The 27,822-nt window shown below is 48.1% G+C and overlaps 1 protein-coding gene across 11 annotated transcripts; it reads left to right on the plus strand.

The window, feature by feature from the left end:
* Positions 1 to 517: 517 nt before the first annotated feature.
* Positions 518 to 27,766, plus strand: ATP6V0A1 (ATPase H+ transporting V0 subunit a1). 11 transcript variants are annotated; one of them, XM_053999932.1, is made up of 22 exons: positions 558 to 786; positions 892 to 970; positions 1,281 to 1,378; positions 1,880 to 2,008; positions 6,303 to 6,406; positions 7,158 to 7,284; positions 8,780 to 8,862; positions 9,471 to 9,564; positions 10,858 to 11,070; positions 11,660 to 11,810; positions 12,051 to 12,190; positions 12,978 to 13,135; positions 13,591 to 13,681; positions 14,464 to 14,582; positions 14,863 to 15,079; positions 15,656 to 15,763; positions 16,482 to 16,550; positions 18,660 to 18,767; positions 19,339 to 19,356; positions 21,119 to 21,236; positions 21,613 to 21,784; positions 26,441 to 27,766. In XM_053999932.1, the coding sequence occupies exons 1-22, from the start codon at positions 670 to 672 to the stop codon at positions 26,532 to 26,534; spliced, it is 2,607 nt and encodes an 868-aa protein (XP_053855907.1). In that variant the 5' UTR covers positions 558 to 669; the 3' UTR covers positions 26,535 to 27,766. The 11 variants fall into 11 exon arrangements, with proteins under 11 accessions (XP_053855905.1, XP_053855906.1, XP_053855907.1 ...); XM_053999933.1 differs by having other exon boundaries at positions 6,324 to 6,406; XM_053999927.1 differs by lacking the exon at positions 18,660 to 18,767.
* Positions 27,767 to 27,822: the final 56 nt, after the last annotated feature.

The following is a 27,822-nucleotide window of genomic DNA, read 5'->3' on the forward strand; positions in this document are numbered from 1 at the left end:
TGGGCTGGAATTCCCAGGGGCTGGAAGGCCACGAGTCATTTCCCGTGGCTGGATTAACTCCAGCTCGGCCCCTTTTCTGCGGCGGGGACACAGCAGGGCAGCCCGGGCCGGGAACCGGCAGCGGCCCCTCGGCAGCCGCAGCCCGGAGCGGATCTCCCGCAGCGGAACGCGGCCGCGCCGGGGCTGCTCCTCGCTCCCCCTGCGCCTCGCGTGTCGCTGCCCCGGGCCGCGCACGGGGCCGCACCGGGACCGGGCCGGGCCCGGCACACGATCCCAGTGACGTCACCACACCGAGTATGACGTCACTCACTGCGGCGCGATGCCTCCCCTCATCGTCACTTCCGGGGCGGGGCCGTGCGCCGTCGCCGGGAGACGCGCGCGTGGCACCGCCCCGCGCGGACGGTGACGCGCGGACGGGAGCCGGCTCGGGTCAGGCGGCGGCGGCGGCGGCGGCAGCGGCAGGTAATGGCGGGGAACGGAACGGAACGGAACGGAACGGGGCTGGGTGTGACGGGGACGCGATGCGATGGGGTGGGGACCCGCACTGGGCCGGCTGCAGGTGCAGCCGGGCTGTGACGGGGCGGCGGAGGCGGGAAGGCCTCGGTGCCCGCCCCCGGCCCGCTTCTCACGGCCCATCCCCGCAGAGGCCGCGGCGGGAGCGGCGCCGCCATGGGGGAGCTGTTCCGCAGCGAGGAGATGACCCTGGCCCAGCTGTTCCTGCAGTCCGAGGCCGCGTACTGCTGTGTCAGCGAGCTGGGCGAGCTGGGCAAGGTCCAGTTCCGCGACGTGAGTGTCCCCCGCGCACCCTGCGGCACCGGGAGCACCGGGAGCCCCGGCCGGGCCGGGGCCGGTGGGCCGGGCCATTGCTGAGTCCCGTGTCTCTCCCTGCAGCTGAACCCCGACGTGAACGTGTTCCACCGTAAATTCGTCAATGAAGTCCGGAGGTGCGAGGAGATGGACCGAAAGCTCCGTACGTTCCCGCCGGGGTTGTTGTGGCTCTGACTCTGCAGCTTTTGCTTACATTAAAAAAAAAAAAAAAATCCAGTGAAGGCAGGCTGAAGCTGCAGGGCAGCGTCTGGAACAGAGCAGAGGGGTGAGGGCACAGGCAGGGCTCGCTGCCTCCAGGGATTCACCTCCCCCTGGAGAGATAACTCTGCCCAAATCAGACACCTTGGAACAGGAGGTGAAGGAATCAGCTGCTGCTGGGGCCAGGTGCAGGCTGGGGGAGCTGTTTGACACTAAAATGTCTGTAGTTAACACTTCTAATGCTGTCTCGACAGGGTTTGTGGAGAAGGAGATTAAAAAGGCAAATATTCCTATCATGGACACTGGTGAAAACCCAGAGGTGCCTTTTCCACGTGACATGATTGACCTGGAGGTAATGATGTGTTAAAACTTAAACTAGTGTTTGACTCTGAAAGGAAACGGGGGAATTGCCTCTGCTGGTCGATGCTTGCAGTGGTGGGGGGCTTTAGCTCAGTCTCCAGCTGTCCCTGGGAGCAGCTCTGCCAGCTCACATTGTCCAAATACAGAAGTGAGAATACTCAACAGGAATTTCACCACTGAGACGGGCCAAAAACTGCTGGAACCACATGACTTGTGGTGGTGGGTCATAAAGGTTATCACGATTTTATTGATTTGAAGGAACTCTATCGATCCAGTCCATCAAAGTCTGGCTGAGTGTGAGAAGTTGCAGTTGCCTGCAGATGTGGCAGGTGTGGAGCTGTGCCACAGCAGGCTGGAGATGCAGCTGTAAATCCATGCAAGTTGGGTGGGGATGTGAAGCATCTCACTCACCTCTGTGTTCTGACAGACTGAACAGCACTTAACCATGGAATTGCTTTAAGTCCTTTTTCTTTCTCCTTTTCACACCTTCCAGGCGAACTTTGAGAAAATTGAAAATGAGCTTAAAGAGATCAACACCAACCAGGAGGCTCTGAAGAGAAACTTCTTGGAGCTGACAGAATTAAAATTTATACTGCGTAAAACTCAGCAGTTTTTTGATGAGGTCAGAATACCGGTGGGCTTTAACACTTGGGGAGTTGGTTCTTCTCACAGAAATTACCATTTGTATTCTCAAATATATTTTAGTTGCTGTTTTGGACAGCAGGGTCATTTTATGCTTTGTTTGACAAAGCTGCACAAATTGTTTTCCATTTTTCATGCAGTACACATAGCTACCCATGATTTACCTCCTACAGTGCTGATTTGGGCTTGTTCTAGTTAAGCAATGGTTTGTCTAAAAATTGTGTCACATAATTAAGATGTGAGTAGTTTTGAAAGCACATCAACAACCCCAAGATTTAGTGCTACAGCAAGCACTGTCCCCAGTGGGTCAGAGTTTCTTTGGTGCACGTGCAGGGGACTTAAAATCGAGCTGAATTTCTCTTCAGCCTTTAAAGTGTTATGGGGAGACTCATCAGGGTCACAATACAAAGTCCACTGACATAATAGATTAATTAATTAATTAATTGAGCTTTTGATCAAACCCTGAAGCTTTTAGAGGTCAGTTGTGGAGCAAAGCTGACATTTAAAGTCTTGGACATTTTGTCAAATACCATCTAGGCTAGGAACTGGCAACTTTCACTGGAGCTGAGAGCAGCTTCTCCAGTGTCATTGATGGCACTGACAAATCCTGCTTGGGAGAAGACATAACCCTTCCTTGTAAAGCTGAAGTATCTCAAGAGTCTTGGCAGTTCTCTCAAAGAGCTCCTGTGTGTTTTTCAGGACATGTTTTTGCTGAGCAGATGTCCTGTTTCCTCTGATCTCAGGATTTGATCAAAGAATTCTTAACGGAAATGGCTCCTGGTATTTACAAGGGCTGTTGTCAAGTGGAGCTGGACTCCTGCACACTTCAGGCCGTTTATCTAACAGTTTGGTTTTGTTGTTTTGGCACAAGGTATTGCCTGTTGAGGCACCAAGATTGGTCCTGTGCCAGTCAAAGTCACTGCTGACACAGATACTGCTGCTGCTGTGAGGGCTGCTGGGCTGTGGGGTTGATTTCAGTACAAAAAATCCCTTGTCTTTGATTGTTGGATGTTCACTTACAAGTGTCCCTTGGACAAACAGGATTAACCTGATAATCCATTACTTTGCTGTGTTAAAGTAGCACTGCCTCTTCTGAGTATCATGTAAAACTAAGTGCTGAGCACTTCTGTATCGAGGATGAATCCCAGACTGGTTTGGGGTGGGAAGGACCTTAAAGCTCATCCCCATCCACCCCCCTGCCCTGGACAGGGACACCTTCTACTAAATCACGTTGTTCCAAGCCTCATCCAACCTGGCCTTGTTAATTACTGTCCTCTCTGCCCACTGCTCTTCTTCAACTGCAGTGGGATCAAATTAAATTTAAAGATCAAAACCAGTTTTCTAAACAGTCCATGGCAGGTCACCCACAGCCTTACACAAACCAGCCACAGAAAGCTTAGGTATGTTCTGCTTCTCTTTCTTAACTGTTTTCTGTAGTAATAAAACAAAATACACCAAGGAACATATGCTGCTCTACGTGAAAGCAAACAGAACAGCTCAGAGGTGATGTTCAGTAAAATGTAAATGTGGATAGTTTAAACCTGTCTCAGCTTTCTGTGCTCAGCAAACAGCTGGGAGGAGCCCCGAGCAGCCCAGAGCTGCCTCTGCTCACCATCCCAGAGTGGCCAACTTCCTCCATGCTGCCATTGCACAGCACTTGCAACACTTGGAGACTACAATAACTTGTAATTAAGATTGTGTTATTCATAGTAATGAGTTGCACAAGAAATGGCTGACTCTCCAGTTCCTTCATGCTGGGCATTCGCTCTCCAGAGTTTGAGCACGGTGGGAGGGAGGGTGGCAAAATGTCCCCTTGTTCTTCTGTGACCATTCCAGCCCAAGCAGCCATTTCTTGTTCCAACACACCATGTTGATGATTATGCTCCTTTTCTCAGTCTTCTTGTCCTTGCTTATGAAGAGCCATATGAGCTGGAGAGATTTCTCTGAGAGCTTTGCCTAGAGTGTGAGCGTAAAAGAAGACTGGAAAAGTAACGGTTAATGGCATGCAGTCCCTTCTTCCTCCCTCTGACTCTTCTGCCATCTGCTTTTCTCTGTTTGCTTTGCATCTGTCACTTCTGTCTGGCTCTGGGTTAATAGATGGTGACATGAATCCTTTTTAGTTCTTGTGACCATTGATTTTTGTCCTGTTTGTGACCTGGAAGGGGCTTGAATTGTATGGGTTTGCACTGGGCATCCAGAAGTGTCACAGGGCAGGACTGCAACCATCAGTGGAGAAAATGAACCTTTTTTGAGATTAAAGGTGCTGATCTGGATGCTGATCAGGGGATCAATAAGCAATTTAAAAATGCTTAATAATGAAAGCTCTTGTATTTTGCTTCTTGATTACTCTCATGGAAATGCTTGGGAGATTCCAATCCTGAACGACCTCATCTAGTAAAAACGACTCCACAATAACTCTGACATTTCACTCACTGCTGGCAAAAACTCATATTCAAAGTAGATTTCCCAGAATCCTGTTTTCCTGCACTGGAACTGGATAACTCTTCAATTTCCACATAGTCTCAACTTTTTATTTCTATTAAATCCCCCAGCAGTGCTTTAGTTATCCTTCAGAGCTGCTGCTGCTGCTGTGCCATTTCCTTTCTAGAAAGGGTGTGCTCATCAAATCAGAGTTGTTGAGAAATTAATTTACAGAACATGGAATTTGTAATGCAAATAATCCTTGCAAAATAATGTTTTCTTTTAGTTAAACTAGTTTAATCCACATTTATTCTAAACTGTTTTGCTTTGTAATTCCACCCCCTCTAAGCAGGACTTGTGCTGAATAAAGGACACATAGCCCAAATGGGCCGAGCTAATATTAAACATATATAACAAATTCTCTCTCAGGTGAGGCAAATCCAGAGGTATTACATGTGCTGTCCTTCCTTTTTCATGCATCACCTGCTAAGATGTGCTGCACATCACAAAAAATTGCCCCTGACAGTGTCTTGGTTACTGGAAATACAATACAAGCCTCTAACAATTGTAACTTACTGTTCTTCAACATCCTGAAGTCCAGATGTCAAACAGTCACTGGGATGTTTGGTCTGTGTGTTTTGTTTTCAGGTACCAAACTTTCTTATTTTAGTTGTGTTCTCTATGAACTGAATTTTCATTCAGTTTTTGATGTTGCAACAAGTCACCTTTAAGTTGAAAGGATCAGGAATTCCTGTGTTGCCTTTCCAAGCCGAGTGAAGGGCTCCCTCCCTCACGTAACATCCTAAGCTGCAGCAAGTGTGTGTACAAGCAGTTGAGCTGCTTTTGGTGTCAGCCTTGCAAAAACTCTTTTGTACATGGCAAACACTTTCATTTGACAAGCAGGTAAAGCGTTGGAGAGATTTTCCCTCTGACACAATTCTTGCCCAAATACAGAGCTGGGCTAAGTTACTGCGCTTGCCACAGGTTTTGCAAGGCTGTGCTCTGTGTGTGTGCGTGGATGTGATGTGTCCTTGGGTCAAACTCTGCCTTCCAGCGTGGTTTAACAAGTTCCCTTGGTGGCTTTGTGGGAAAGACCTCCTACATTCCACAGAGGGTAGACTTTGGCCCTCTGGTTGTGCTCAGAAGTGTAATCTTTGGCATTTCATTGTGTAAGCTGCAGAGGTAGAACTGAGTGTGAGGCGGGATTGAACAAGTGTGAAGATGGTGCAAAAGAGGATATGATTTGAGCATCCTTGACCTGAATTTCTGACACTTACAAGCCATATTCCTAAGAACTTTAGCCTACAAATTGGTTGCAGGGAAGGACAGTGTAAAACTGTCCTGTTTCAGTGCCTTGCTGGCCAAAGGACGTGCCACGTTGCCAGCCTGCTCTGAGCAGTGTTTGTGTCACTGATGGTGAACCATACGGTGAATAATGATAAATTAATTTAATATCTGGGGAAATACATGAGTCAGGTGTGTTTCTCTGGTTTGTGCCATCAAATATGGATCTTGGGAACATCACTTGTGTTTAAAACTTGAATTTTTTTTTTAATTCTGCCTTTCTTCAGACTTATATATGTCCCAGGCCCTTTGTTGCAACAGTCCTCAAGCCTTTCTTGTATGGAAGCCCTGCTGAGCCATTCCATTTTTCCTCTTGTTTTTCTCCTTCCATGTCTGATTCTTGCTGTCTTTTCTGTCATCTTGTTCCTCTTTTTGCTGTCTTATGTTTGCTCTTCCTTTTCTTTCCTTTCTTCTTTTCTTTCTTTGTCTCCCACAACTATCTCCTGGCTCCTCATTCCCTGCATGCCACTAACTGGTTTCCCTAGACATTAATTGATTTGTGAATTCAGGCTGAATTGCATCATCAGCAGATGGCGGATCCAGACCTGTTGGAGGAATCCTCTTCACTGCTGGAGCCGAGCGAGATGGGAAGAGGTGCCCCGCTCCGACTCGGGTAATTGCAGTTCAGGATTGCTGGATTAGGATCCTCAGCCTATGGAAGCAGCAATGATTTGAGTGCAGTTGTGGAACCTTCCACACCAAGCAGATGAAAGCTGATCTAAAACTGGCTGTTGCTCTCTGCTCTTTTCCTGCCTGTATTCACTTCCCAGTTCATGTTGGTGCTTCACAAAATTCTCTCTGCACCAAACAGTTAACCCAGTTCATTCTGTGTAAGCCTGCCTGGTTGTTTCCTCAGGTGTTCTGAGATCTCAGAGCTTTGCTGAAAGTTGTAACTACTGTGGGCACATAATGGTCTGAAATAACTGTATAGTTCTGCATCCTCTATCAGCTGCTTCCAGGCTTCCTTGTACATGTGTAATACTTTATCTGGACATGGGGTTTGGTCCAGTGAGGTCTAAGTATGAGCCCAGGACATAGTCACTGGCAGCCTTGGCTGCTGTAACCCTTGCAGCCAGTGTAGGAGTGAAGGCTAGAAACTGCATATCTAAATGCATTTGTTTCTCCTATAAGCAGTGATTTATATTTTTTTTAAATATTATTTCATTCTGTTAAAAAACAGAGCCTGTGCTATAGTGCACTTGTTTTGCTGTGTGCATTTAGAGAACCTCCCGTTCTGCTTGAAGAACTAATGTCAAAGCAGGGTTTTGACAGCTTTCGGTGCGGTGCCAACCCCCAGGTGCCACGGTGTGCTGGCTGTGGGGTGGCTCAGGTGCAGCCCCTCAGGCCGTGCTGTCCCCTTGCAGGTTCGTGGCTGGCGTGATCAACCGCGAGCGCATCCCCACGTTCGAGCGGATGCTGTGGCGCGTGTGCCGCGGGAACGTCTTCCTGCGCCAGGCCGAGATCGAGAACCCCCTGGAGGACCCCGTCACGGTAACGGAGCTCCTGCTGCAGCAGCAGGATCTAAACATAGAAGGGATCTTCAGATAGAAGCCTCTGTCCTGTCGTAGTTGAGGCAGAGACAGCAAAAAGCAACACACTCCATTTTCAGAAGGCTTCAGACGCTTGCTTTTTATACATTCTTACAAAACTAAGTTTACACTTTACTCATTGGTCAGGAAAGACAAGCAAAGTTCCTATTGGAATAGGCAGTTGCAGGTTTCTCTTATTTATCCTTTCTTTCTTGGTTTCTATGTCAACAACCTTGGTAGAAATTGCTTTCAAGGCTAAACATGGATCCTCTTATCAGACTTCTCTCTGGCTCGCAGAAGTCGCTGTAAAACCTCTTCCACACTGTTCCTCAGTGAGGTCCATCCCAGCACCTGCTGCAGCCTCTGAGCTTCATCAACAAATGTTTTCCTGTTTAATTAAAACAAAAATAGGAGGATGGATGGGGAGTGCTGTTGGAAGGGGGAAAACAACTCAAAACATGGACTGCAGCAGGGCCTTGGGATTTCTCTGGCCCAAACTGCAATGAGGAGTGATTCTCCGTGGGAGATGCTCTTTGGGACATGGGCAGTGTGTAGTATATGAAGCTCATTTCTCTGAACTTGAACCTTTCATTTTTTCATAATTCACTAATCAGTGGTTTAAACATCCACCTCAGAATCGTTGACATTACTATAGAAACAAATAAGAAATATTGTGATTGGGCCTGGTTTTACATCCAGTGTCTTCTGTGCTCAAACCAGTGGGCACTTCCCAAACTTGGGGCACCCTTGCTCTTACCTAGTGAAGGGCTGCCCTGGAACACAGACCCAGGAGGTGAAGCTCAGTACCAGCCTCTCTTTCTCATGTGAGGCTGATGTGTTCCCTTGTCCCACCAACCACTGATAGCTGACCTGTGGAATCATCTGTCTGCTAGGAGAGACTTTGTTCTTATAGTGCAGAACTTCCTTAAATTGAGGTTACACCTAATGTAATTATTCTTGAAACATTATGTTAAAATTTCCTAAGTAAGGTAGAACAATAACATTGTCAACAAATGCAGGAAAGGGGCCCTGGCTGCCCCCACGGACACAGCTGTGCAAGGAATGTGCCTCTGGCCTCCCTGGGAGCCACACTGGCTAAACTCCACTTTTTTTGATCTTCATTCACTCTTTTGGCTTGATTCTGTAGGTGAGCTGACTGAACTAAGTGCTGATAAAATCATCATTATTTTTGGAGCTCTTACCAGGTTTTCCCATTTACTTTACTTTATAGAATCAATAATGGATAACCTGGGGCATTTTGCTTCAGTGAACATAAATACAGTGCAGGTATTCTGTACTGAGGCTGATAAAATTGCTCTCCTTGTTCAGGGATAATCAGGTACATTTCTTGACCTGCTCTGCATATCTGAGCTCTGATGGACAGACTCAGTGAAAGGAAAATTAGAATTCTGGTAATTAGCCAATGGTAATTTCTACAATTCTTTCCTTTGTTCTAGGGAGATTACGTGCACAAGTCTGTATTTATCATCTTCTTCCAAGGTGACCAGCTGAAGAACAGAGTCAAGAAGATCTGTGAAGGGTATGAAAGTCTGACAGCTGGGCAGATCTCAATTATTTGAAACACACTGACATTACTTCATATTGATATTTCTCAACTCCCTGTTTCACAGTGGCTGCAGGAGCACATATTTAGAAAGCAAATGAAATGTGCCATAAGTAACTGAAACACATTGTACAGTCACACTTGCCACTCCCCAGCCTGTAATGCTCAAAGTACACAACTGCTGTGCTGGGGAATGCAAGGAAACAAGGCAGTGGTGATTTCTGGGGCAGGCCTGTGGGACATCAGTGGGATATTCCCACAGTGGAGACAACAGTGACTGCTTCTATCAGCAGTTGCACTGGTGTGACATCATTCCCCCTCAGCTGGATGGCTGACCAGCCTCGTGGCAGTGCCTGGAGACACTGGCAGCACAGGGAGCAGAGCATTCTCTCCCACTTCTGTTTTCTTTAGCACTCAGCTTCTGCTTTGGCCTAAAGCACTTCTGCACCCCTTTGATGTAGGGGCTGGAGCTCTGCTTGGCAGTCTCTGCTGATCAGAAACTTCTCTCAAGGTGCCTCTGCCTCACTCCTGACTGACTGATCTTCTTCCCATCTCTGTCACTGAGGTGCTTCCCTGTCTTCCAGGTTCCGGGCCTCCCTCTACCCATGCCCAGAAACACCTCAGGAGCGGAAGGAAATGGCTTCTGGTGTCAATACCAGAATTGATGATCTTCAGATGGTAAAAGAACTGGAGCCAATGAACTTTCTTTGGGTTTTTTTTTTTTTTTAATTTTAGATAATATGATTGAAAACTCTATTTGGAAACTTTAGATTCTGTTCAAATAGGAGGGTTTTTGCCCCTATGAGATTTTCAGCTTCAGGTAGCTTGAGACCAGCAGTGCAAGAGAGGTGTTTGGAGACTGCTCAGTTGTTTCTGTGTCAGGATTTGGGATGGGTGGTTTGATCTTTCTGGAGGGCTAAGCAATTCATTATAAACAACTAATTACAGAGAACTCCACACCAGAGCGAAAAGAGGAACTCATGTAGGGAGATCCTGTAGGTTCTGACTGAGAGCATGTTGTGTAACTGCCTGCTTCATCTGCAAGTACTTTTAAAAACATTTAAACTTTTTTCAAGCTGAGATACAACAATGCTAACATTAATTTAGCTCTTCCTTTTTCTGCCTGTCTATATTTTCACATTGTGCTGTCCTGAAGAGCTTCTGCTTTACAACTAATCTCTTGTGCAGCAGCCTGAATGTTGGTAAAAAGTAATTAGTACCCAGATCTCATGGGTGCCACCTCTGAAATACCTGGTGCTTGCTTCAAGGAAGAAAGGCAGGATGTGATAATGTAGAAAGATTTAAGGGATTTGAGACAAAAATTGAGAAAAGGTTCAGAAACTAAAAGGAAAAAGGGTTGAATTTGACCTAGTTATTTGATACAGAAACTGTCTCAAGTGGGGAGTTGTGCAGGTATTTTAAAGTAGACAGGAACTCAGAAGCAATGTAACTGCTATAGGCAGCATGTGCCTTGTGTCCTCACTTTCCCTGCAATCTAAGACTTTCCACTCTGGAAATCTGACTTGGCCTGAGTTTGATATGTTCCAGTTGGAAAACACCCTCAGTAGGAAACACTTTCTCCTTTTCCCTTCAGTAAACAAGTCTTCCAGGGTAATTTGTGTGTTTTTTCAAGGCAGCACACCCTTTACTTGCAGAACTCTTCTCTGCTCTTTTAACCTGGGTGGAGGTAAAACTGTTCCCTGTGGTCTTGGCACAGTTGTTTGAAACAACCACTGACCTTGGAGCTGGAGGAGGAAAATAATCAGAAAGTGTCCCTGGAAAAAGCCCTTAAGCTTTTCAGCAGAGCTAATTGCCCCGGGGTACATCACAGACCGCAGGCATGGGGCAGCCTGTGCCTGGGCTGGGGGAGCAAGCTGGTCGTTCATCCTCTGTGGGAAAGGCTTCTCTTGTTGGTGCACCTTGAGCTTTGGTCCATGATTTGGCCTCATGTTTCTGCTGCTCCTCTGAAAGGTGCTGAACCAAACTGAGGATCACCGCCAGAGGGTTTTGCAGGCAGCTGCTAAAAACATCCGCGTGTGGTTCATCAAAGTGCGGAAGATGAAGGCGATTTACCACACCCTGAACCTGTGCAACATCGACGTGACACAGAAGTGCTTGATTGCTGAAGTCTGGTGTCCTGTTGCTGACCTCGATTCCATCCAGTTTGCTCTCAGGAGAGGCACTGTGAGTAGATGCTGTGCCAGTCAGCTGAGGCAGCACCACGTGGGTTCATTGCCTTTTCTGCATTGTGAGCCTCTGAGCACCATCCCCTTGGGCTGTTGGAATCACAGAGGACAGCTTATTTAGCATGCAGGAATGATGACTTAGAGATAAAAGAAGTAACAAATGCACTGTGTGAAGGTTAAAGTTCAGGTGAATGCTGGAATGGTGAGGACTTTACTGTGTGTGAGTCCTTTGGTTTGCTTAGTTACCCTGGCTGGGCTCTGTAGTCCTGGTGTCTGGATAGAGGAGCTCTCCAGGATGTTGGCAAACTCACCCTCTGCTCAGATAGTCAAGAGAGTTGGGTTTCTTGAAGTCCTTCCACTTGCTGTTTGTTTTCTTGTCTGTCCTACACAATGTTCACCTTTACTCCTGCTACACGAAGTGGAGAGCAGTGGAATCCTGGCAGCCTTCCTCAGCTGCTCCAGTGTCTCATTGTGCAAGCACTGAAGCTTGCAGTTTTCCAAATGCCAGTGGCACAGCTGTGTTGGACTTAGTCCTCCAATGCTCTGAGGGTGGCTTTGCTGATCTTCCCTTTGTTTTTCTCAAACAGGAGCACAGCGGATCCACTGTCCCATCTATTTTAAACAGGATGCAAACCAATCAGACCCCACCCACATACAACAAAACGAACAAGTTTACTTCTGGCTTTCAAAACATTGTTGATGCTTATGGCATTGGGACATATCGGGAAATAAATCCAGGTAAATTCAGATGCAGAAAAGTCCAAGACTTCTGTCTCAAATTTTTTAGTTGTGATGTTTATCTGTATTACCTGTCCTGTGTGGAAATCTCTAATAGAGAATTCTAGTAGAGACTCATCAGCTTCCAGTAACAGAGGGGAAGCTGGGGAGTTATATTTGCTAAATTGCCTGAACTGTACCATGATGAATCTGGGCTGAGTAGCACACAGTGCCCTGGGATTGTTGTCTTTTCCCTTACAGCACCCTATACCATCATCACCTTCCCATTCCTGTTTGCTGTGATGTTTGGGGATTTTGGCCATGGAATCCTGATGACTCTTATTGCTGTCTGGATGGTGGTGAGGGAAAGCCGGATTCTGTCCCAGAAGAGTGACAATGAGGTAAAGTGGCAGATCATGCTGAGCTGTGCATTTCAAACAAAGAGTTGCAGCTTGGTTTAGTCCCATCCTTTTCCCATTGAATTGACAATGCCCATTACTCCTTTGGATTTTTTGAAGCACGTGGACAGGCTGGGAAGCCTGAAGAGCACACACACACACACACACTGAGTAGTGTAATTTCATAATAGTATAGAGTTCCCTTGATTTTTCCTTTTGTATATTTATAGGAAATTATTAATTTCACTTGTCTGAAGGAAATTATCAAGTGTAGTAGGTAAGTTGGCGTAAACAAATCACCTTAAATTTAGCTGGATCATAGTGGGGTTTAGCCACTGCAAAACTCCCAATTCCTGTACATATATATCCCATCCCTGACATTTTTCCTATTTGCTGCTCAAGGTTGGTTTTGCTGGCTCAGGGCTATCAGGAGCTGAACCAGGGTTAATTAAGATCCACTGGCAGGGCTGGAGGAGACTGACAGGGTCTGTGCTCCTGGTTCCAAACTCGTGCTGCCAGCTGGGAGTTGCATCAGGCTGTGCCGTGCAGTTTGTCCTCTCCAGCTACTCCTGGGTCCCCTGTGGAGATCCACGGTGCCCCTTTATCCTCGTTACCTGTGCTGCTCTGCTCCCTCTTGCACCCTTAATCCCTGCCAAGGTGAAATGGAGATTTTGGGCTCTTGGTTCATGTGGCCAATGTTTGTCCTACAACAGACTGATTTCCCTGGTTTGGCTTTAGGACCTTCCCTGTTCTCACGGATTGCTTTGTTCCTTTTGGGTTTTTACCCCAGATGTTCAACATGGTGTTCAGTGGTCGATACATCATCCTGCTGATGGGGCTGTTCTCCACGTACACGGGCCTCATCTACAATGACTGCTTCTCCAAATCCCTCAACATGTTCGGCTCCTCCTGGAGCGTCCGGCCAATGTTCAATAAAGCCAACTGGTCGTGAGTAAACCCTTGGTGACTTTGTAGGCACAGTGAGAAGCAGGTGACTTGTCCTTCCCCATTGTCCTTCCAGCTGAGGAAAACAAAAATTTCTGACCTCTGTCTCAGGTAGATTTGGAAGAGGGGTGTAAATGGGATGATACCTGCCAAGATTCAAAATGGCTTTTTTTTTTTTTCCCAGAAAACTTAGAGAGATGCAGTTTCTCATCTATTTCCCCTTAGACATTTCAAGATTCCTGTCCCCTGAACCTGTCTTCCTTGTGACACTGAGTAAAAGGCCAAGAAACAGGGTTTTATTCATTTGGGAAAATCCCTAGAACCATCCAGGTTCTACAACCTTGAAGTTCTCTCAATTTAAGCTATTTCTTGCTCTCAAAAGGGAAGAGTGTTGTTAGTTTTTCCAGAAGGAGGGTGGCATTGCTATGGTTAATGTTTATAATCTTGTTCCCAAACAGAGATGCTTTGCTGGAGACCACCCCCCTGCTGCAGCTGGATCCTGCTATCCCAGGGGTGTTTGGTGGGCCCTACCCATTTGGCATTGACCCAGTAAGAGCTCATCCTTCCTCTGCAGTCTTTTGGGCAAAATCCTCTGTGTCAGCAGAAAGAAAAGTTCCTGTCTGTTCACTGTTCTGTGAAAGATTCCCCAGCCCAGCCCTTAGCAAGTCCCTCAATGGCAGGAATCCTCTTGAATGATAGAATTCCTACTGAGATGCCAGATTTGGGATAGAGACCCTTGTTCTGAGGTCCATTAAAGGCTGCTTTCTCACCCTTTCTAACCTGCAGTGCTTTAATCAGATCTGATTAGCCTTGAAAATCACTTTTTGAAGTTACTTTTTTACCTTGGGGAAAGTCGTTAATGTCTTTTTTCAGTCACCCTTGGAAATGTACGTTTCCCAGTAATCCTGCCACTTTGTACCTGCCTGCATCAACACCTCCTAACTCTGCTTGTAATATATGCCAAACCTTGTGTGGGTTCCACACCAAGAGGAAGTGCAGGAAATCAGACCTGTGTGTAATTCTTCTTTTAAATGAATAATCCTATTCTTTCTGTTAAGGATACAGCCTCTTTTCTCCTGCATCTTTGAGGTACCATGAAAACAGGTTTGATTCCTGCTCAGTGCTGGGCTCAGTTACTGTCAGACTGTTCCCAGCTGAAAGCTTGGCTGCTCATTTCCCCAAAAGAAATCCATAGGACAAACACATCTTTAAAAACCTGCTTTTTGAGCCTCACACTTCCTGACTGGTTCATACTGTTTAGCTTAAAGGGAGTGTTTTCCTTCTCCTGTTTTCCTTTCCCTGGTTATCTGACTAGGTGTTGTTTTTCACAGATCTGGAATATTGCCAGCAATAAGCTGGCTTTCCTCAATTCCTTTAAGATGAAGATGTCTGTGATTCTTGGCATTTTCCAGATGCTCTTTGGTGTTGCACTGAGTCTCCTCAACCACATGTAAGTGCTTTGCTCTGGTTTTCTCATGGTGGGGGCAGTGGAATGTCTTTGGGTGCTGTGTGGTTTGAGATGCCTGTCAGCCCTCACCTCCTGGTGGAAGGTGCAGTGCAGTTGTCTCTGGCTGTGTGTGGAACTGTGCCTGTCAGGCACTTCCTGTGCTCCAGGCCCAGCTGTTGTCATTGCTGAGCCCCTGCACTGTCTTCACACTCTTATTAAAAGCTTTTGCCCTAATTCTAACCAAATCTAATATAAACTTTCTTTTTTTTTTTCTTCCCTGTAGCTATTTTAAGAAGCCACTGAACATATACCTTGGATTTATCCCAGAAATGATTTTCATGTCCTCCCTCTTTGGATACCTTGTTATTCTCATCTTTTACAAGTGGACAGCCTATGATGCTCACACATCCAAGGAAGCACCGAGCCTCTTAATACACTTTATCAACATGTTTCTGTTCTCCTATGAGGACACCAGTAATAAGATGCTTTACAGTGGGCAGGTGAGTGCTCTTGCTAGAGCAGAATCAGAGGTGCTTCGTGATACTGGAGTGTTTCATTGACCTTGTCATAATTGTGAAATCAAGCATGAAACATCTTTCCACTGTGATGGAGCATTTCTGAAGGCTGATACTATGTAATGCTGAAGAAGGAAAGAATAATCCCTATACCAGGAAATTTTATTTGTCTGACCATAAGTCAGCTGTGGCTTCAGAACATGCGGATCCTGATTAATTGTGGGAAGCAATTAGGAACATTGTCCCATGCCTGCAATGTGATTCCTCTCAGCTTAGCTCTGACACCAACGCTATTTCCTCCCAGCAGTATCAGACATCTGCCAAATTCTCATTCCTTGCAGGATCTTTTGGATTTTTCCCCAGTCTAACCCAGTCTCAGCATTAAATGCTGTGCTCAGTCAGAGGTGGCAGCTGCAGGCATTTAATACTTAATTGCTATTCCCAGAAGAGAGAGAGGTAGTGGAGCATCCACATGCTGGGAATTCAGCCATTCTTGCTGGGTTCTGTGTGTGTTTGAGCAGGGGCTGCAACTGAATTACCTGAGATTTGTTTCTTTTGCAGAAAGGGCTCCAGTGCTTCCTGGTGGTGGTAGCCTTGCTGTGTGTGCCATGGATGCTGGTAGCCAAGCCCCTGGTCCTTCGCCAGCAGTATTTAAGGAGAAAGCACTTGGTGGGTGACTCTCTTTTATATTTTCCCTATGAAAACTGATTTTGGTTGAAAAGCTGTGTTCTCCATCCTGAGCTTGGATTCATGGGTTCACACTGCATTGAAACCTGTAAAGTGTTTTTGCATATTCCTGGGCATACCAGCAGGTGGGTGTTACTGGAGACAGAGTGTTGCCTGCCTGCTTCCCAGATCTGGATCCAGCATCAAACCTGCTTTTAAAAACCCCTTATGTTGGTAATAATCACAACAGTGTCTCTGGCTTGGGCTTTGGTAGCTGGTTAGGAACAGCCTCACTGGCTGCTGGATGCATTTCTGTGGCTGGGCTAGGCTGGCAGTGGGAAACAGAGATGGAATTGGCTGGCAGAATTCTCAGCTATCTTTGTTAAAGCAGCTTGGATGGTTAAAAAAAACCCAATTAAAAGAGACTTAGAGACTCGTGTGAGAGGTTGTCTGCTGGGGTGCTCTGTAGGTTTCCAGCTGCAGTGTACAGCACCTGTGTGAGATGCAGGAACGTGGCACACGTGCGCCGCGGAGACGTGCGAGCGCTCCCTGCGCGTCGGGCAGCGCTGCGAGGATGTGCAGCGAGTCAAAGATCAGTTCAGTTACAGACACTCCCTCTCCCTTCTCTGACCACCTTCCATCCTCCCATGTCCCCTCCATTCGTCTCCCTTTCTCTTTTTGTTTTCTTCCTCCTCCCTCTCTCTTCTCCGTCCACCCCCAGGAAGGGCAGCCCGAGGAGGCCCAGGGCAGCACGAACGCGCAGGCGCTCGAGGCAGCAGCGGCTGCAACAGTGAGTGCACTTCAAACTCGCCTGATGCATTGCAGATGGGCTTTGTGTCTGGTTATCGAGGGAGCATGGAATGTATCTGAACTTCATAAGGGAATGGCAAGTGCAACTTTAGGGTGAAAAACACTTTCTCTTGGAAAGAGCAAAGTTTAGCCAAATTGATACATTCTGGATGAACACCCAGGCTGGAGGATGGTAGTTGTGCGTGCACAGAGACACTTCCTTGCAGGAGTGCTGCTGAATCCAACCTGCAGAGCAGCACAGGATTTCCTGCTACCACATCCCCCCTTGTTAAATTCCCTTTTTTTCTTCTGCTTGTGTATTTGTTTAAGACAGATTAGGATTCTTCTCAGTGCAGCATTTCTGTTTGCATTACGTGTTCCCAAACACACAGTGATCACAGAATGATGTGATGGCCTCCAGCAACTCCATGTCAGTAATCATTGGATTTGTGACACATCTGTCCTGTACACACTTTGACCTGAAATTATTATAAAATGGTTGCACACAAACAAACTTCTCGGTGGCAGTTGTTTTGACTTACATGTTTCTAAGTCTACAGACGGCTCTTTGCTGCCAGAGCTTTCTGCTGAGGATTTTGGCAGCCCCAGAACTTAGTCCTTTCCCCAGTGCTGCCTATTTCAGCTACCTTTTAGTTCTGAATCTGCCTGGCTGACTAGGAGGTGTGAATCTCACCAGTTGTGTGAAGCACATCGTGGTCTCCAAGTGCCAGAGGTGCTGGGAGGGACACGTCAGCTGATTCTCTCATGTCATTCTGGTCTCCTCACAGAAATGTCAGAAATGAAAAAGGATCTTTTGTGCAGGAGCCATCCAGCGTATGAAATGCATCTCCATCAGCAAGCTGCGAGGGGAGGTCTTGTGTGAAGTGTGCTTAGAGGGATCAAGTAAACAATTGGAGCTGTTGGAGCTGTGTTTAGGTTGGCTGGGTTACAGGGAATGGATATGAGTCGAGTGTGAGGGAAAGGCTGCTCAAGTGCAAGTTCACACAGGCTAGAAATACATAAATAGAATACTGACAGGAGTCATCAGTGACTTGTGGTGTTTCAGAGATACTGAAAATCCTAATAAAAGCATTGTCTTAGTTGTTAATATGGAGGGGTTTTAAAATTTTATTTCTGTTTCCAGAGCATAAACACCTACCTAATTTGTTTTTAGAAACCTGACAAAATCTCTAATTCATATCTGGCGTTTTGAACATATTTATAATTCAGCCTAAAATAAAAGCAGGCTTCTAAGGACAAAGGAGGTAGAAGAACTCAGAGGAGCTGTTCTGCTGGTCTGTGCAAGCACCAGGTAATGGGACCTTCAGCCTCTTTCATCTGCATGGGCATCCCTGGACTTCCACAGTCTGGATGTGGCAAGTCAGGTCACATCCCGTGTCACAGGTGACCCAAGGCAGTGCTGAAGCTGGGCACAGGGTTTATTTCTATCCATGGTGTCGTGGTTTGCCTTTCTAGGGGTCAGACTCAGGGGTCAGGTGAGATCTGCTCCCAGTTTCAGCATTTCAGCTCAGTCTGTGTCTTGTTCTTTTCCCTTTGGAGTCCTGGAGGTGCAGCTGAGGGTCAGATGCTAAATGTCAGAACAAATGTCTCTAAAAGGACCTGCTTGCACAACGTAGAGCTTCCAAGCAGGGGAAGATCTGGTGTTCCATGCAGTGTTGGTGTGCCTGAGGCTGGTGGGAGCAAGTGTGTGTGTGTTTGTGTTAGTGTGGTCAGACCTGCTCCAGTACCCAGCAGTGGTGTGTGCTTGTCCAGCCGTGCTGGGCAGGACGTGGGGCTGTGCCATGTCAGAGCCAGCAAATGTCCTCTGAGAGGGGTGCCTTTATTGTCCTCATGGTTGCAGTTACACTGTAGAAATGTACCAAGGATTCACTCAGACAGACTTTTTTTTTTTTCCCCCCAGCCCCAGCAGGAATCAGCACCTTTCCCATCCAAGCTGGGAAATAGAATTGTACCTGCCTTAATCTGGGCCTTAATATTTAATATTTTGTTTTCCTCTGTGAGCTGCTGCTGCACATGGAGTCATGAGAAACCTGCACTTTTGCACTAAAACCCAAACAACACTTTGCTCTTTCTTTTCTGCATGTGTCAGGGCACGCACAACTTTGGTGGGATCCGGGTGGGCAATGGCCCAACGGAGGAGGATGCTGAGATCATTCAACATGACCAGTTATCTACCCATTCTGAGGAGGGGGAAGAGGTAAGCACTGAGCATCCTCGCTCTCAGGGCACTGCACTCGGCAGCAGGATGAGCTCACTGGGACTGTAGTTACCTGTTTCCAGGCTGTTTAAACAGCAACATTCCCAGTGAAGTGTGTTCCTAGCAGTTTTCTCACTGACTGTCTCTTGGTCACTCCCAGGACTCCAGAAAAAGCAGCATAATTTGCATATCCTGGGAGATGTGGCTCTGTTTGTCCCCAAAGAGCCACCATCTCAGGGGTGCACAGCACTCCCGGGTGCCACATGTTACCTGCTTCTCCCATGCCAGTGGAAATTCAGGGGCTGCATTTCTACAGCACTGAAATTTTGTTTATATATTCATTTTGACTGCTGGGGGTAATATGAATTACTTCCCTTTCCTCTGGGAGAGGAGAAAACCAGTGGATCTCAGGTAGCTGGGGAGTTTTGCGATGCCTCTGCAGCAGATCCTGCCTCTGTAGTGCATGGGATGTGGTACTGCTTTCCGTGGCGTGCTCAGGAGGGGATTGCTCAATGTCTTCATGATTCATGTGATCAAAACACTGCACTAAATGTAAATTTGTGTTTTCAAGCCTACAGAGGACGAGGTGGTAAGAGCACAGCAGCTTTGCCTTCATGTGTACCTGGGCCATTTCCCATCGGTGTAAAACGTGCTGAATGGAACTTGTTATGTCACAGCATCTTGTTTTCCAAAAGATCTTGCTGTTTTCATGTTACAGGCCATTTTTAGTTCATGCACACATACATCCACAGACTTTTAATGACTTCATCTATACAGCTTGTCTGTCTGATCCCCTGTCTGCAGATTGTTCCCAGTTACCTGGGAAACTGTTCAGCTGGAGGTCTGAAACTGAAAAGTTTTCACTTTTGAGCCTCCAAAGAAGCCTCCTTTTTTTATGTTGTGGCTTTCTTAATTCTGTGCTGCAGCAAACTGTTGAAAGAGATTTCTTCCCACAAACTATCTGCCATGTTAAGGATGATGCTGGTTGACCCAGAGAGCAAATGCAGCACAACCAGTCCAGTTTCATGTAGTTCAAGAACTGAACTGGCCAGAAGCTCCATTCTGAGAAACTGCTCATTCATGAGCACTTGTAACAAGTATTTAAAAAGTGGGGGTTTAATACTAATGCAGGGTTGAGTGTGGGTTTCAGCACTACCAGGTAACCAATTTTACTACAAAAAAATACAAATGGCACGAAATCAGAACAGCTTGACGAGGGCACTGCTGCTGAAAATTGTGCTGAGAGTGGTTTGCTCAGAGCTCTGCTGTGCACAGGCCTGTGTGGAACTGGGGGGAAGGGGAGGGGCACGGGTTCCTATTCTGGTGTACCTGATGTCTCCCTGAAGCTGGGGAAACGTGTCATCCCACAAGGACTGTCCCACAGCAATCCCAGTGCTCCCACTCCTGGCTCAGGGGTCGATCTCTCTGGCAGTTGCACTCAGCTTTGAAAGGTCATTGTTTAAACATTTCCCACATTCCCTCCTGCCTCGTGTGTCCAGAGCTGGAACTGTTGGCTAGGGCAGCCTTTAGTGAAGAACTTCACAGCTGACGCTCTGTGGAGAAAGGATTAGAATTTTGACAGCTGATTTAACTGAATTGTTTGAAATATTTATTGCCTTCGATATACTTGGGGAGAATTAAGAACATAAATAGCTTTGTGTGCATGCCTAGAGCATTAGTCACTGGATGTATTTCAAACATCATGTTCACTTAAATCTGAGCAGTTTCTGAAGCATGGATTAAATCCAAACTGCAGGGAATGCTTTCCCAAGCTGCAGGATAAGAAACTGCCCTACATGGCAGACGTCCTTGTACATTCTTTTATCATTGCAGAAAATTACCAAGGCACAGAGACTTGGCCAGTGAATGGTACACAGATGTGACTTTTTCAGGGTAGCTTAATGCATTATTTTTGCTTTCAAAAAGGGCAGGTTCATGTCTTGCAAAATGCTCCTGTTACTCCTGTAGCAAAGGCACACACAGTACAGCTTGGGGCACTGCTTCCTTCCTGCAGCAGCACCTCTGGCTTACCAGGGAGTGCACACCAGCACCACCTTCTGCTGAACAGTCTTTTCCTGGCTAAGCCCATGGATGAATTTGGAATATCTGACTCTCACATGGCAAAATAAGAAAACAGTATTCACCTCCCAGCATTTGTCATTCTGCAAAACCTTTCAAGACAAGACCCATTTTTTGTTTGTGGCGCTGGCATGCTAAACCAGGAGAAGACAGTGTCAGTGTGCAGTGTCACACACAGTGTCCCTGGTGATAGCAGCAGTCCCCCTGCCCATTCCCCCCCCGGCTGGCCCACGCTGCACTCCCAGCTGCCCTCATCCTCTGTTCCCTTGCAGTTTGACTTTGGGGACACCGTGGTGTACCAGGCCATCCACACCATCGAGTACTGCCTGGGCTGCATCTCCAACACGGCCTCGTACCTGCGCCTCTGGGCCCTCAGCTTGGCCCACGCACGTGAGTGTCCCTGGGGAGCTGAGCTCTGGCTCCTGGGCGTGCTCAGGGCTCCCCTGGCACGTGCTGCACGTGCATTACCCGGGAGCAGCCAGCTGCGCGTGCCAGGCTCTGCTGCCACAGCTCTGCTGCCACAGCTCTGCTGGCTGGAACAGTCGAGTTAAAGTGGCAGAATAAAGCAAAGGCTGCTGAGCAAGGACTCTGCCCTGCCCTGTGTGGCAGCTGCAGGCAATGTCCTGGCACACTTGGCTGCCAAAGCTCTTGTCCCTCTTCAGTTTCCACCTCATTGTAGGGGGGGTTTGCTTGACTTTAGTTTTTACTTTACCAGTGAACACCCCCCTGTTCTGCTGACCTGAGTCCTCTCCCCTTTCTCTCGCAGAGCTCTCAGAGGTGCTCTGGACCATGGTGATCCACATCGGCCTCAGCGTGAGGAGCCTGGGGGGAGGTTTGGGCCTCTTCTTCATCTTTGCTGCTTTTGCCACGCTGACAGTGGCCATTCTGCTGGTCATGGAGGGGCTTTCAGCCTTCCTCCACGCTCTGCGCTTGCACTGGTGAGTTACTGGAACATCCAGACTCTTGGAGAGCTCTTCATAACTAGAAAATTGATGTCACTTGGACTGTGCAGAATTGCCATCTTCTAGAAGGCAGAAAATCTTAAAAAGGATCTGAGGTTTCAATTCTGTTTGTAGTAAAACACCTCCCCCCAATTGTGGCTTACAGTTGTGGAGCTCTGCTTAGAAATAAGCACTAAAAGACTAAAGCTTTAGGGCCCAAAGCTTTGGGACTGGGGAGGCTGTGCTGGCTGGAGCAGCGTGCTGTGTGGCTTTCAGCAGGACTTTCTTGTTCCATCTCTTATTCTTTTCCCTGGTTCCTGTGTTTGTTGTTGTCTGTGTGCAATAGCTGCTGACTGCAGGTTCCTTCTCGTGCTCTTGTTCATTGCTATAAAACCTTGCCTTGGACAGGAGTGGCTCTGCCACAGGAAGTTGCTTTTGCAGGCCCTTTCCTGTCATCATTAAGCTCCTGTGTATGCAGCCAGCAAAACAGAAGGAATTACTCTGCTCCCAAGTATGGAAAACATTCAAGAGCTTTCTCTAATCCATGTTTAAGAGCGTTCATTGTTCCACTTCAGATTCCCTCTTAGTTAGTGCACTGGTGGGATCAGAGGAGCAACTGGGAGTAGGATTTTCTCAGCCTGAAATGTAGGAGAGTCTGTGCCTCTCTGGGGTTCAGGCTGCTGCCATCTCCTCAGGCTACTGATTTCCTGGGGCAGGGGGGTCATGAGAGCAAAGGGAAGATCACATGAATTACTCAGTCATGCTTAAATGGGAAGAAAAGGTTGGGAGCACTCTGAAAGTAGTTCTGTAAGTGCAAAAGGAAGCAATGCCTCTAAAAAAAAAAAAAAAAAAGCAAAAGAAAACCAGCCTTTTTGCACCTTTTCCCTGCTTGTGGGGAAGGAAAGCTTTGGCCTTTTGCCCCCTGCCTTGGCAGCTAGTGAGGTGCAGGCTGGAGGGTGCTGGCTCTGGGGGTGCAGCCTGGAGGGTGCTGGCTCTGGGGGTGCAGCCCTGGAGGGTGCTGGCTCTGGGGGTGCTGGCTCTGGGGGTGCAGCCTGGAGGGTGCTGGCTCCTGGGGGTGCAGGCTGGAGGGTGCTGGCTCTGGGGGTGCAGCCTGGAGGGTGCTGGCTCTGGGGGTGCAGCCCTGGAGGGTGCTGGCTCTGGGGGTGCAGGCTGGAGGGTGCTGGCTCTGGGGGTGCAGGCTGGAGGGTGCTGGTCCACCTGTGTCTGTGTATCCAAGTGAGCCAGGCTGATCCTGGGGCGAAGCCATCTTGTGCTGAGGGAGCCGGGGGGGCACTCCTGGAAATGGCTGCTGGATGGTGCCTCTGTTTTTCCTGGCATCCAGCCTGGGCCCTGCATAGCAGTCACTCGAGAGCTCCTTGCTGACTGCCACAGGTCCCTCATCCTCTCCCTGCTGTCACCGTGCTGGGCCACTACAGCAGTGACAGCAGGAGCCCCCCGGACCCTGCTGGGCACTGAGAGCAGTCCAAGAGGAGCAGAGGGCAGCAGTGTAACTCCAGATGTGGTGGGTTTGTGCTGTAATTCCTTGGGGATTAGAGGATTTCCAGGGCTGTGGCCTCTCTGGGCTGTGGAGCTGCATGGCCATTTCTAAGCAGCAGCTGGGGACAGCTCTGAGCAGCTGCTCTAGACAGGCTCCATGGAGCAGAAGACACATTTTTGGGGAGGTACCTGTCTTGTGTTAATCACAAACTGCACCTCCAGATATGGCTCAGACACCTGGAACAGGTGTGAGCTGGAGGTAATGGTTCACATTTCCCTGAAGGGCCACTGAAAAACCATCTGTGTGTGAGTCAGTGAAAAGGCAAACAGGCAAACCCAGGGCAGCAGCAGGGAGAGCAGGGATCACTCTGCCCGTGCAGGCAGCAGTGGAACTGGAGTGCTTGACAAAGTCCTGTTTTCCCTAACATTTGTTTCAAACCTGCAAGCCTTTCATGCACAGGCTCTGAGAGAAAACCCGTTCAGGCTCAGAGCCCAAAAAGCAAGTTGAAGGTTCTATTTCAGACCGCAAGTGATCTGCTGAAATGATTTTGAGGTTGCTGGGTGTTGCTTATCACAGGGAGGCACCTGCAGTGGTTCCAAAGAGCACACTGTTCACATTCCTTTATGCTCCTGAACCAAAACCAGGGTGTTCCAATGGCAGGTGTTCCCTTTTTAGGAAGAGGAAGGAAGAGAGGAGGTCAAATACAGCTGTCCTGGGAGGAGGAGATGGGAATTTCTGGCTGTGAGAGAACCGTCACCTATCAGGAATTTGAGGTGTGGGTGGTTCAGCCTTCCTGGAAAGGAGGAGGAATTGAGAATGTGTTTTACTGGTCAGGGAATTCACAGGTTGTTCCACATGCTGTGCCTGGCAGTCCCAAATGAGGGAGGTTTATTTTGTGCTTTTTTAATGTGCATTCTTTGAGCAGGTTGGGCCATTCTGGGGTGGAGGCAGCCTCTGGATTGCTGCCAGGATTGCAGGGTGTGAATTTGGGCTCCGCTGCAGCTCTGTACGTGTCTCAGCTGTCATGCTCTCAGCTTCTTTTGCTGTAACTCTTCTGAAATATATCACCCTTCTGAAATATTCAACCTTTCCATTTATTGCTTTTCAGTGATGAAGTTCGACATGAGCATTCAGATTAAAGCAGCTTCCCCCTTTTTAAGCTAGTCACTCCTTGTGATGTGAGCCAAAACAGGCTGTGCCCAAAAGAAGAAGTTTGTAACTATTCAGGGTGCTGCTTCCCAAGAGGTGTGGGTGTGTTGGAGCTGCATCCCACTCTCAGTCCAGTGAGTGGGAGTGGTGAAGTCCAGCTGCTCACCCACCTGCCAGGATTTGATTTTCCTTTGTAAATGTCCTGGGCCAGAACTCTCCTGCAGTGGCTGCAGGAGCCACTGCTCCAAGGGGCAGCTGCAGCCTCCTGTCAGGCAGGATGGAATACCCCAGAGACAGATATGGTACCTCTGCTCTTTTTGGGAAGGAGTAACTGCAGCAGTCTCTGCACAGACACCCCAGTGGGTTCTGTCTGTCGGGTGTGCCACCCTTGAGGTGTGCCTGGTTTCCACCTGGCCCCAGGCTCTGGCACCTTTAGGGACACAAGCATAGAGTGGGAATTCGCAGGGGTACTGAGTGACAGTCGGGGTTCCCGTTGCACTTTTGCCTCCTCACAGGACTGGAGCTGCCTGGTTTTCCAGTGTCAGTACCCTGACTCTGTGGGGTTGGAAAGAAGGACAGTCTGACAAACACTGACACTAACTATTAATGCAAAAAGCTGCAGAGAGGGTCTCCTGTAGCACTGCTGCTGCCAGACGACTCCTGGGCTGTTTGCTGATAATGCCACTGTCTGTAAATTCTCTGCAGAACTTGGTCACCATGTGAGACACAGGGAGGGTTCAGCAGAAAACTGGGACACTAACAGGCAGTGAGCCTGGCAACAGCAGTGCTTCCTGCTGGGTTCTGGGTGTTCCTGGAGACACCCCACTGACCATTTACACTGATCATTTGGTCAAATACACTTTGCTGGCTCGTTTTCTAACCTTAGAGCAGCCTCTCGTCCAGTGTCAGGCCTCCAGTTGTAATGGAATGTCCAAAGGGAGGGTTTGGATGCTGAGGCCAGCTGGAATTGTGAATCATCAGGGTTAACATGTCAGTCACAGTGAGCTTGGGTGACTCACATGTCTCAACCCTGTGCCTCTCATTTCCCTTTGCTTACAGAACAGTTCCTTAGTCACAGGATACTTACAGAGATTATCAGGGTTCCTGAAAAACTGGAGCATGTTGGCAAGGAGCCCTTCCTCCCACATGGAAAATCCTGCTCATCCTGGGGATTCCTTGGCCTGCGAGGCAGCAGAAGATACACACTAAAGCTGCTTTTCCTGAGCATTTCTCTCCTGGGCTCTGTGGGGAAATCACTTTTTGCTAGCTGAATCCAGCAGCTCTGGATTTTGCCATGATTCCCCATTTGGGGAAAAATAATTCCAGTTTGCCTTTTTTTGCTGGAAAAAACCATTCTCCTGAACTGTGTTAAAGGCTCCCCAGTTTGCTGTCACTTGCTGCCTGCAGGGACTTGGTTTTCCAGTGGATTGTGCAGTGGAAAGTGTCTGTGAAGCCTGGGCTTGTTTTTGCTGGGAATCAGGGGATTTGTTTTCTCTGTCCCTATTTGGCTGTGGCTGACTATTGGGCAGTTCACTAGAATAATTCTTTTTTTCCTCGAGTTCATTAGGGGCAGCAGCAAATGGGGCTGAGCTAACGCTCGGCTGGAGCTGGCAGGCGCGTCCCAGTGCAAATGGGAATAAACAGAGTGGGGAGTCTGAGCTCAGTGTCACGTGGCTGAGGCTTGTGCTAATGAAAAAGGGAACTTTAGGTGTAGAAAATGCTGTCTCTGCTCCCTGTGCTTCCTGGGACACTGCGGTCAAGGCCAGCCTTCTGCTGCTGTTGCCATTTTTTGTCCCTGAGGGTGGGATCGAAGTCTCTGGACAGCTCTTTGCTCCACACGTAGGTAGGGGGTTGTGCCAAAAGATACATTATGTTATAATACCTCTTTTCCTCTTTAAAAAGAAGAGCTTTTTTAGTCAGGAATCCCACTTTTCATGGAGTTCTTTCTGATTGTTCCTATTCAGAGATGCCTTTCTAATGAGTAATCACTCTTCTATCTCTTGCAGGATTGAATTCCAGAACAAGTTCTACACTGGCACTGGGTTCAAGTTTCTCCCTTTCTCCTTTGACATCATCCGTGAGGGGAGGTTTGATGACTGAGGCCCTCCACTCCAGCACTGTTAAACGTTGTGTGTGTGTGAGAGACTGACCCTCCCCAGCACCAAGGGTGTGACTGACCCCTCCCCGTGTGTGTGAGTTGTGTGTATCGTGACAGTAACTTATTGCAGCACCCTGGAGCGTTACCATGGCATCCCAAAGCCAAAAGCTTTGACGTTCTGGGGTAACAACACTGGATGACAGAAACTTTTTGTTCCTTAGGTTTACTCCCAAAGGTTCCAAGTGCATGAGGTGTCTGTCTGGTGTGCAGTCGTGTGCTCCCTGTATTGTGCATTCCTTGGCAGCTGATCAGGGCAGAAAAGAAATGGCAGCTGTGCTGAGGGGACAAAACAGCAAATGGAGAAAAGGCCCAACAACCTCAGCTCGAGAAGAGTGAGGGCTGTTCCCCCTCTTATAGCTGGAGGCAGTGGCCAGGAGTCCTCATGCACTGGGACTCAGCTGCCTGACTGTGGGATGGGGAGGGTGCAGACTGACACTGGCCACTGCAGGTACTGCCACGGGCAGTGAAACTTTTTGGGGTTTCTGGTTTGAAACCAAAGTCCTCGAGGCACATCAGACAGTGCCTGTGGGCTTGCCATCAGTGGGGGCAGCTTTTGCACAGGTGGATGTACCAGTGATTCACGTCCTGTGCACTCTCTGGGGAGCCCTTTAAGGGAGAGCAGCGGCCCAGTCTTGCCAAAATAGCTCCATGGCAGGGGGGTCTCTGTGCTGTGTTCCTGCATTAGCTGTTGCTTTCTTTCCTGTCCGAGCTGTCAGTATTTCCTTGCACTCCTCAATTCCATGTAGCTGTAGCAGCAGTGGGGTGTGTTAGTGCTGTGTGTGACTGTCATGTTCAGTTCTCGCAGTGGAGCTGAGTATTTGTGTATGAACAGATTAGAACAATAACGACACTCGTTAACCTGGAAGCAAGGAGGAAATGCCTCGAGGTGCCAGGCTGCTCAAAATTAGGTGAGAAGGGTATGTGTACCTTGCACACTGCAATGTGCACGTGTGTGGGGCACAGGGACCCTTGTGCTGCACCTGGGCAGGCCCTGGGCACTCGCTGTGTTACAGGAGGGTGTGGTGGGCATTCGCAGAGGTGTTTGCAGACTGAAGGGTGAAATCAAAGCATGGCTGCAGGTGGAGCTTTGACAGAGTCCTGCAGTGTTCTGCTGCCTGGGTGAAACATGTTGCTGACAGTCACTGTATAAATTAAATGAACTCCACAACAAACACTGCGGCCTGTTTTCTGCTTCCTCAGTGCTCGCTGAGGGGGCTCAGGGGCAGACCC

This window comes from Vidua macroura, chromosome 27 (assembly GCF_024509145.1).
Source record: "Vidua macroura isolate BioBank_ID:100142 chromosome 27, ASM2450914v1, whole genome shotgun sequence".
NCBI classification, from domain to species: Eukaryota; Metazoa; Chordata; class Aves; order Passeriformes; family Viduidae; genus Vidua; species Vidua macroura.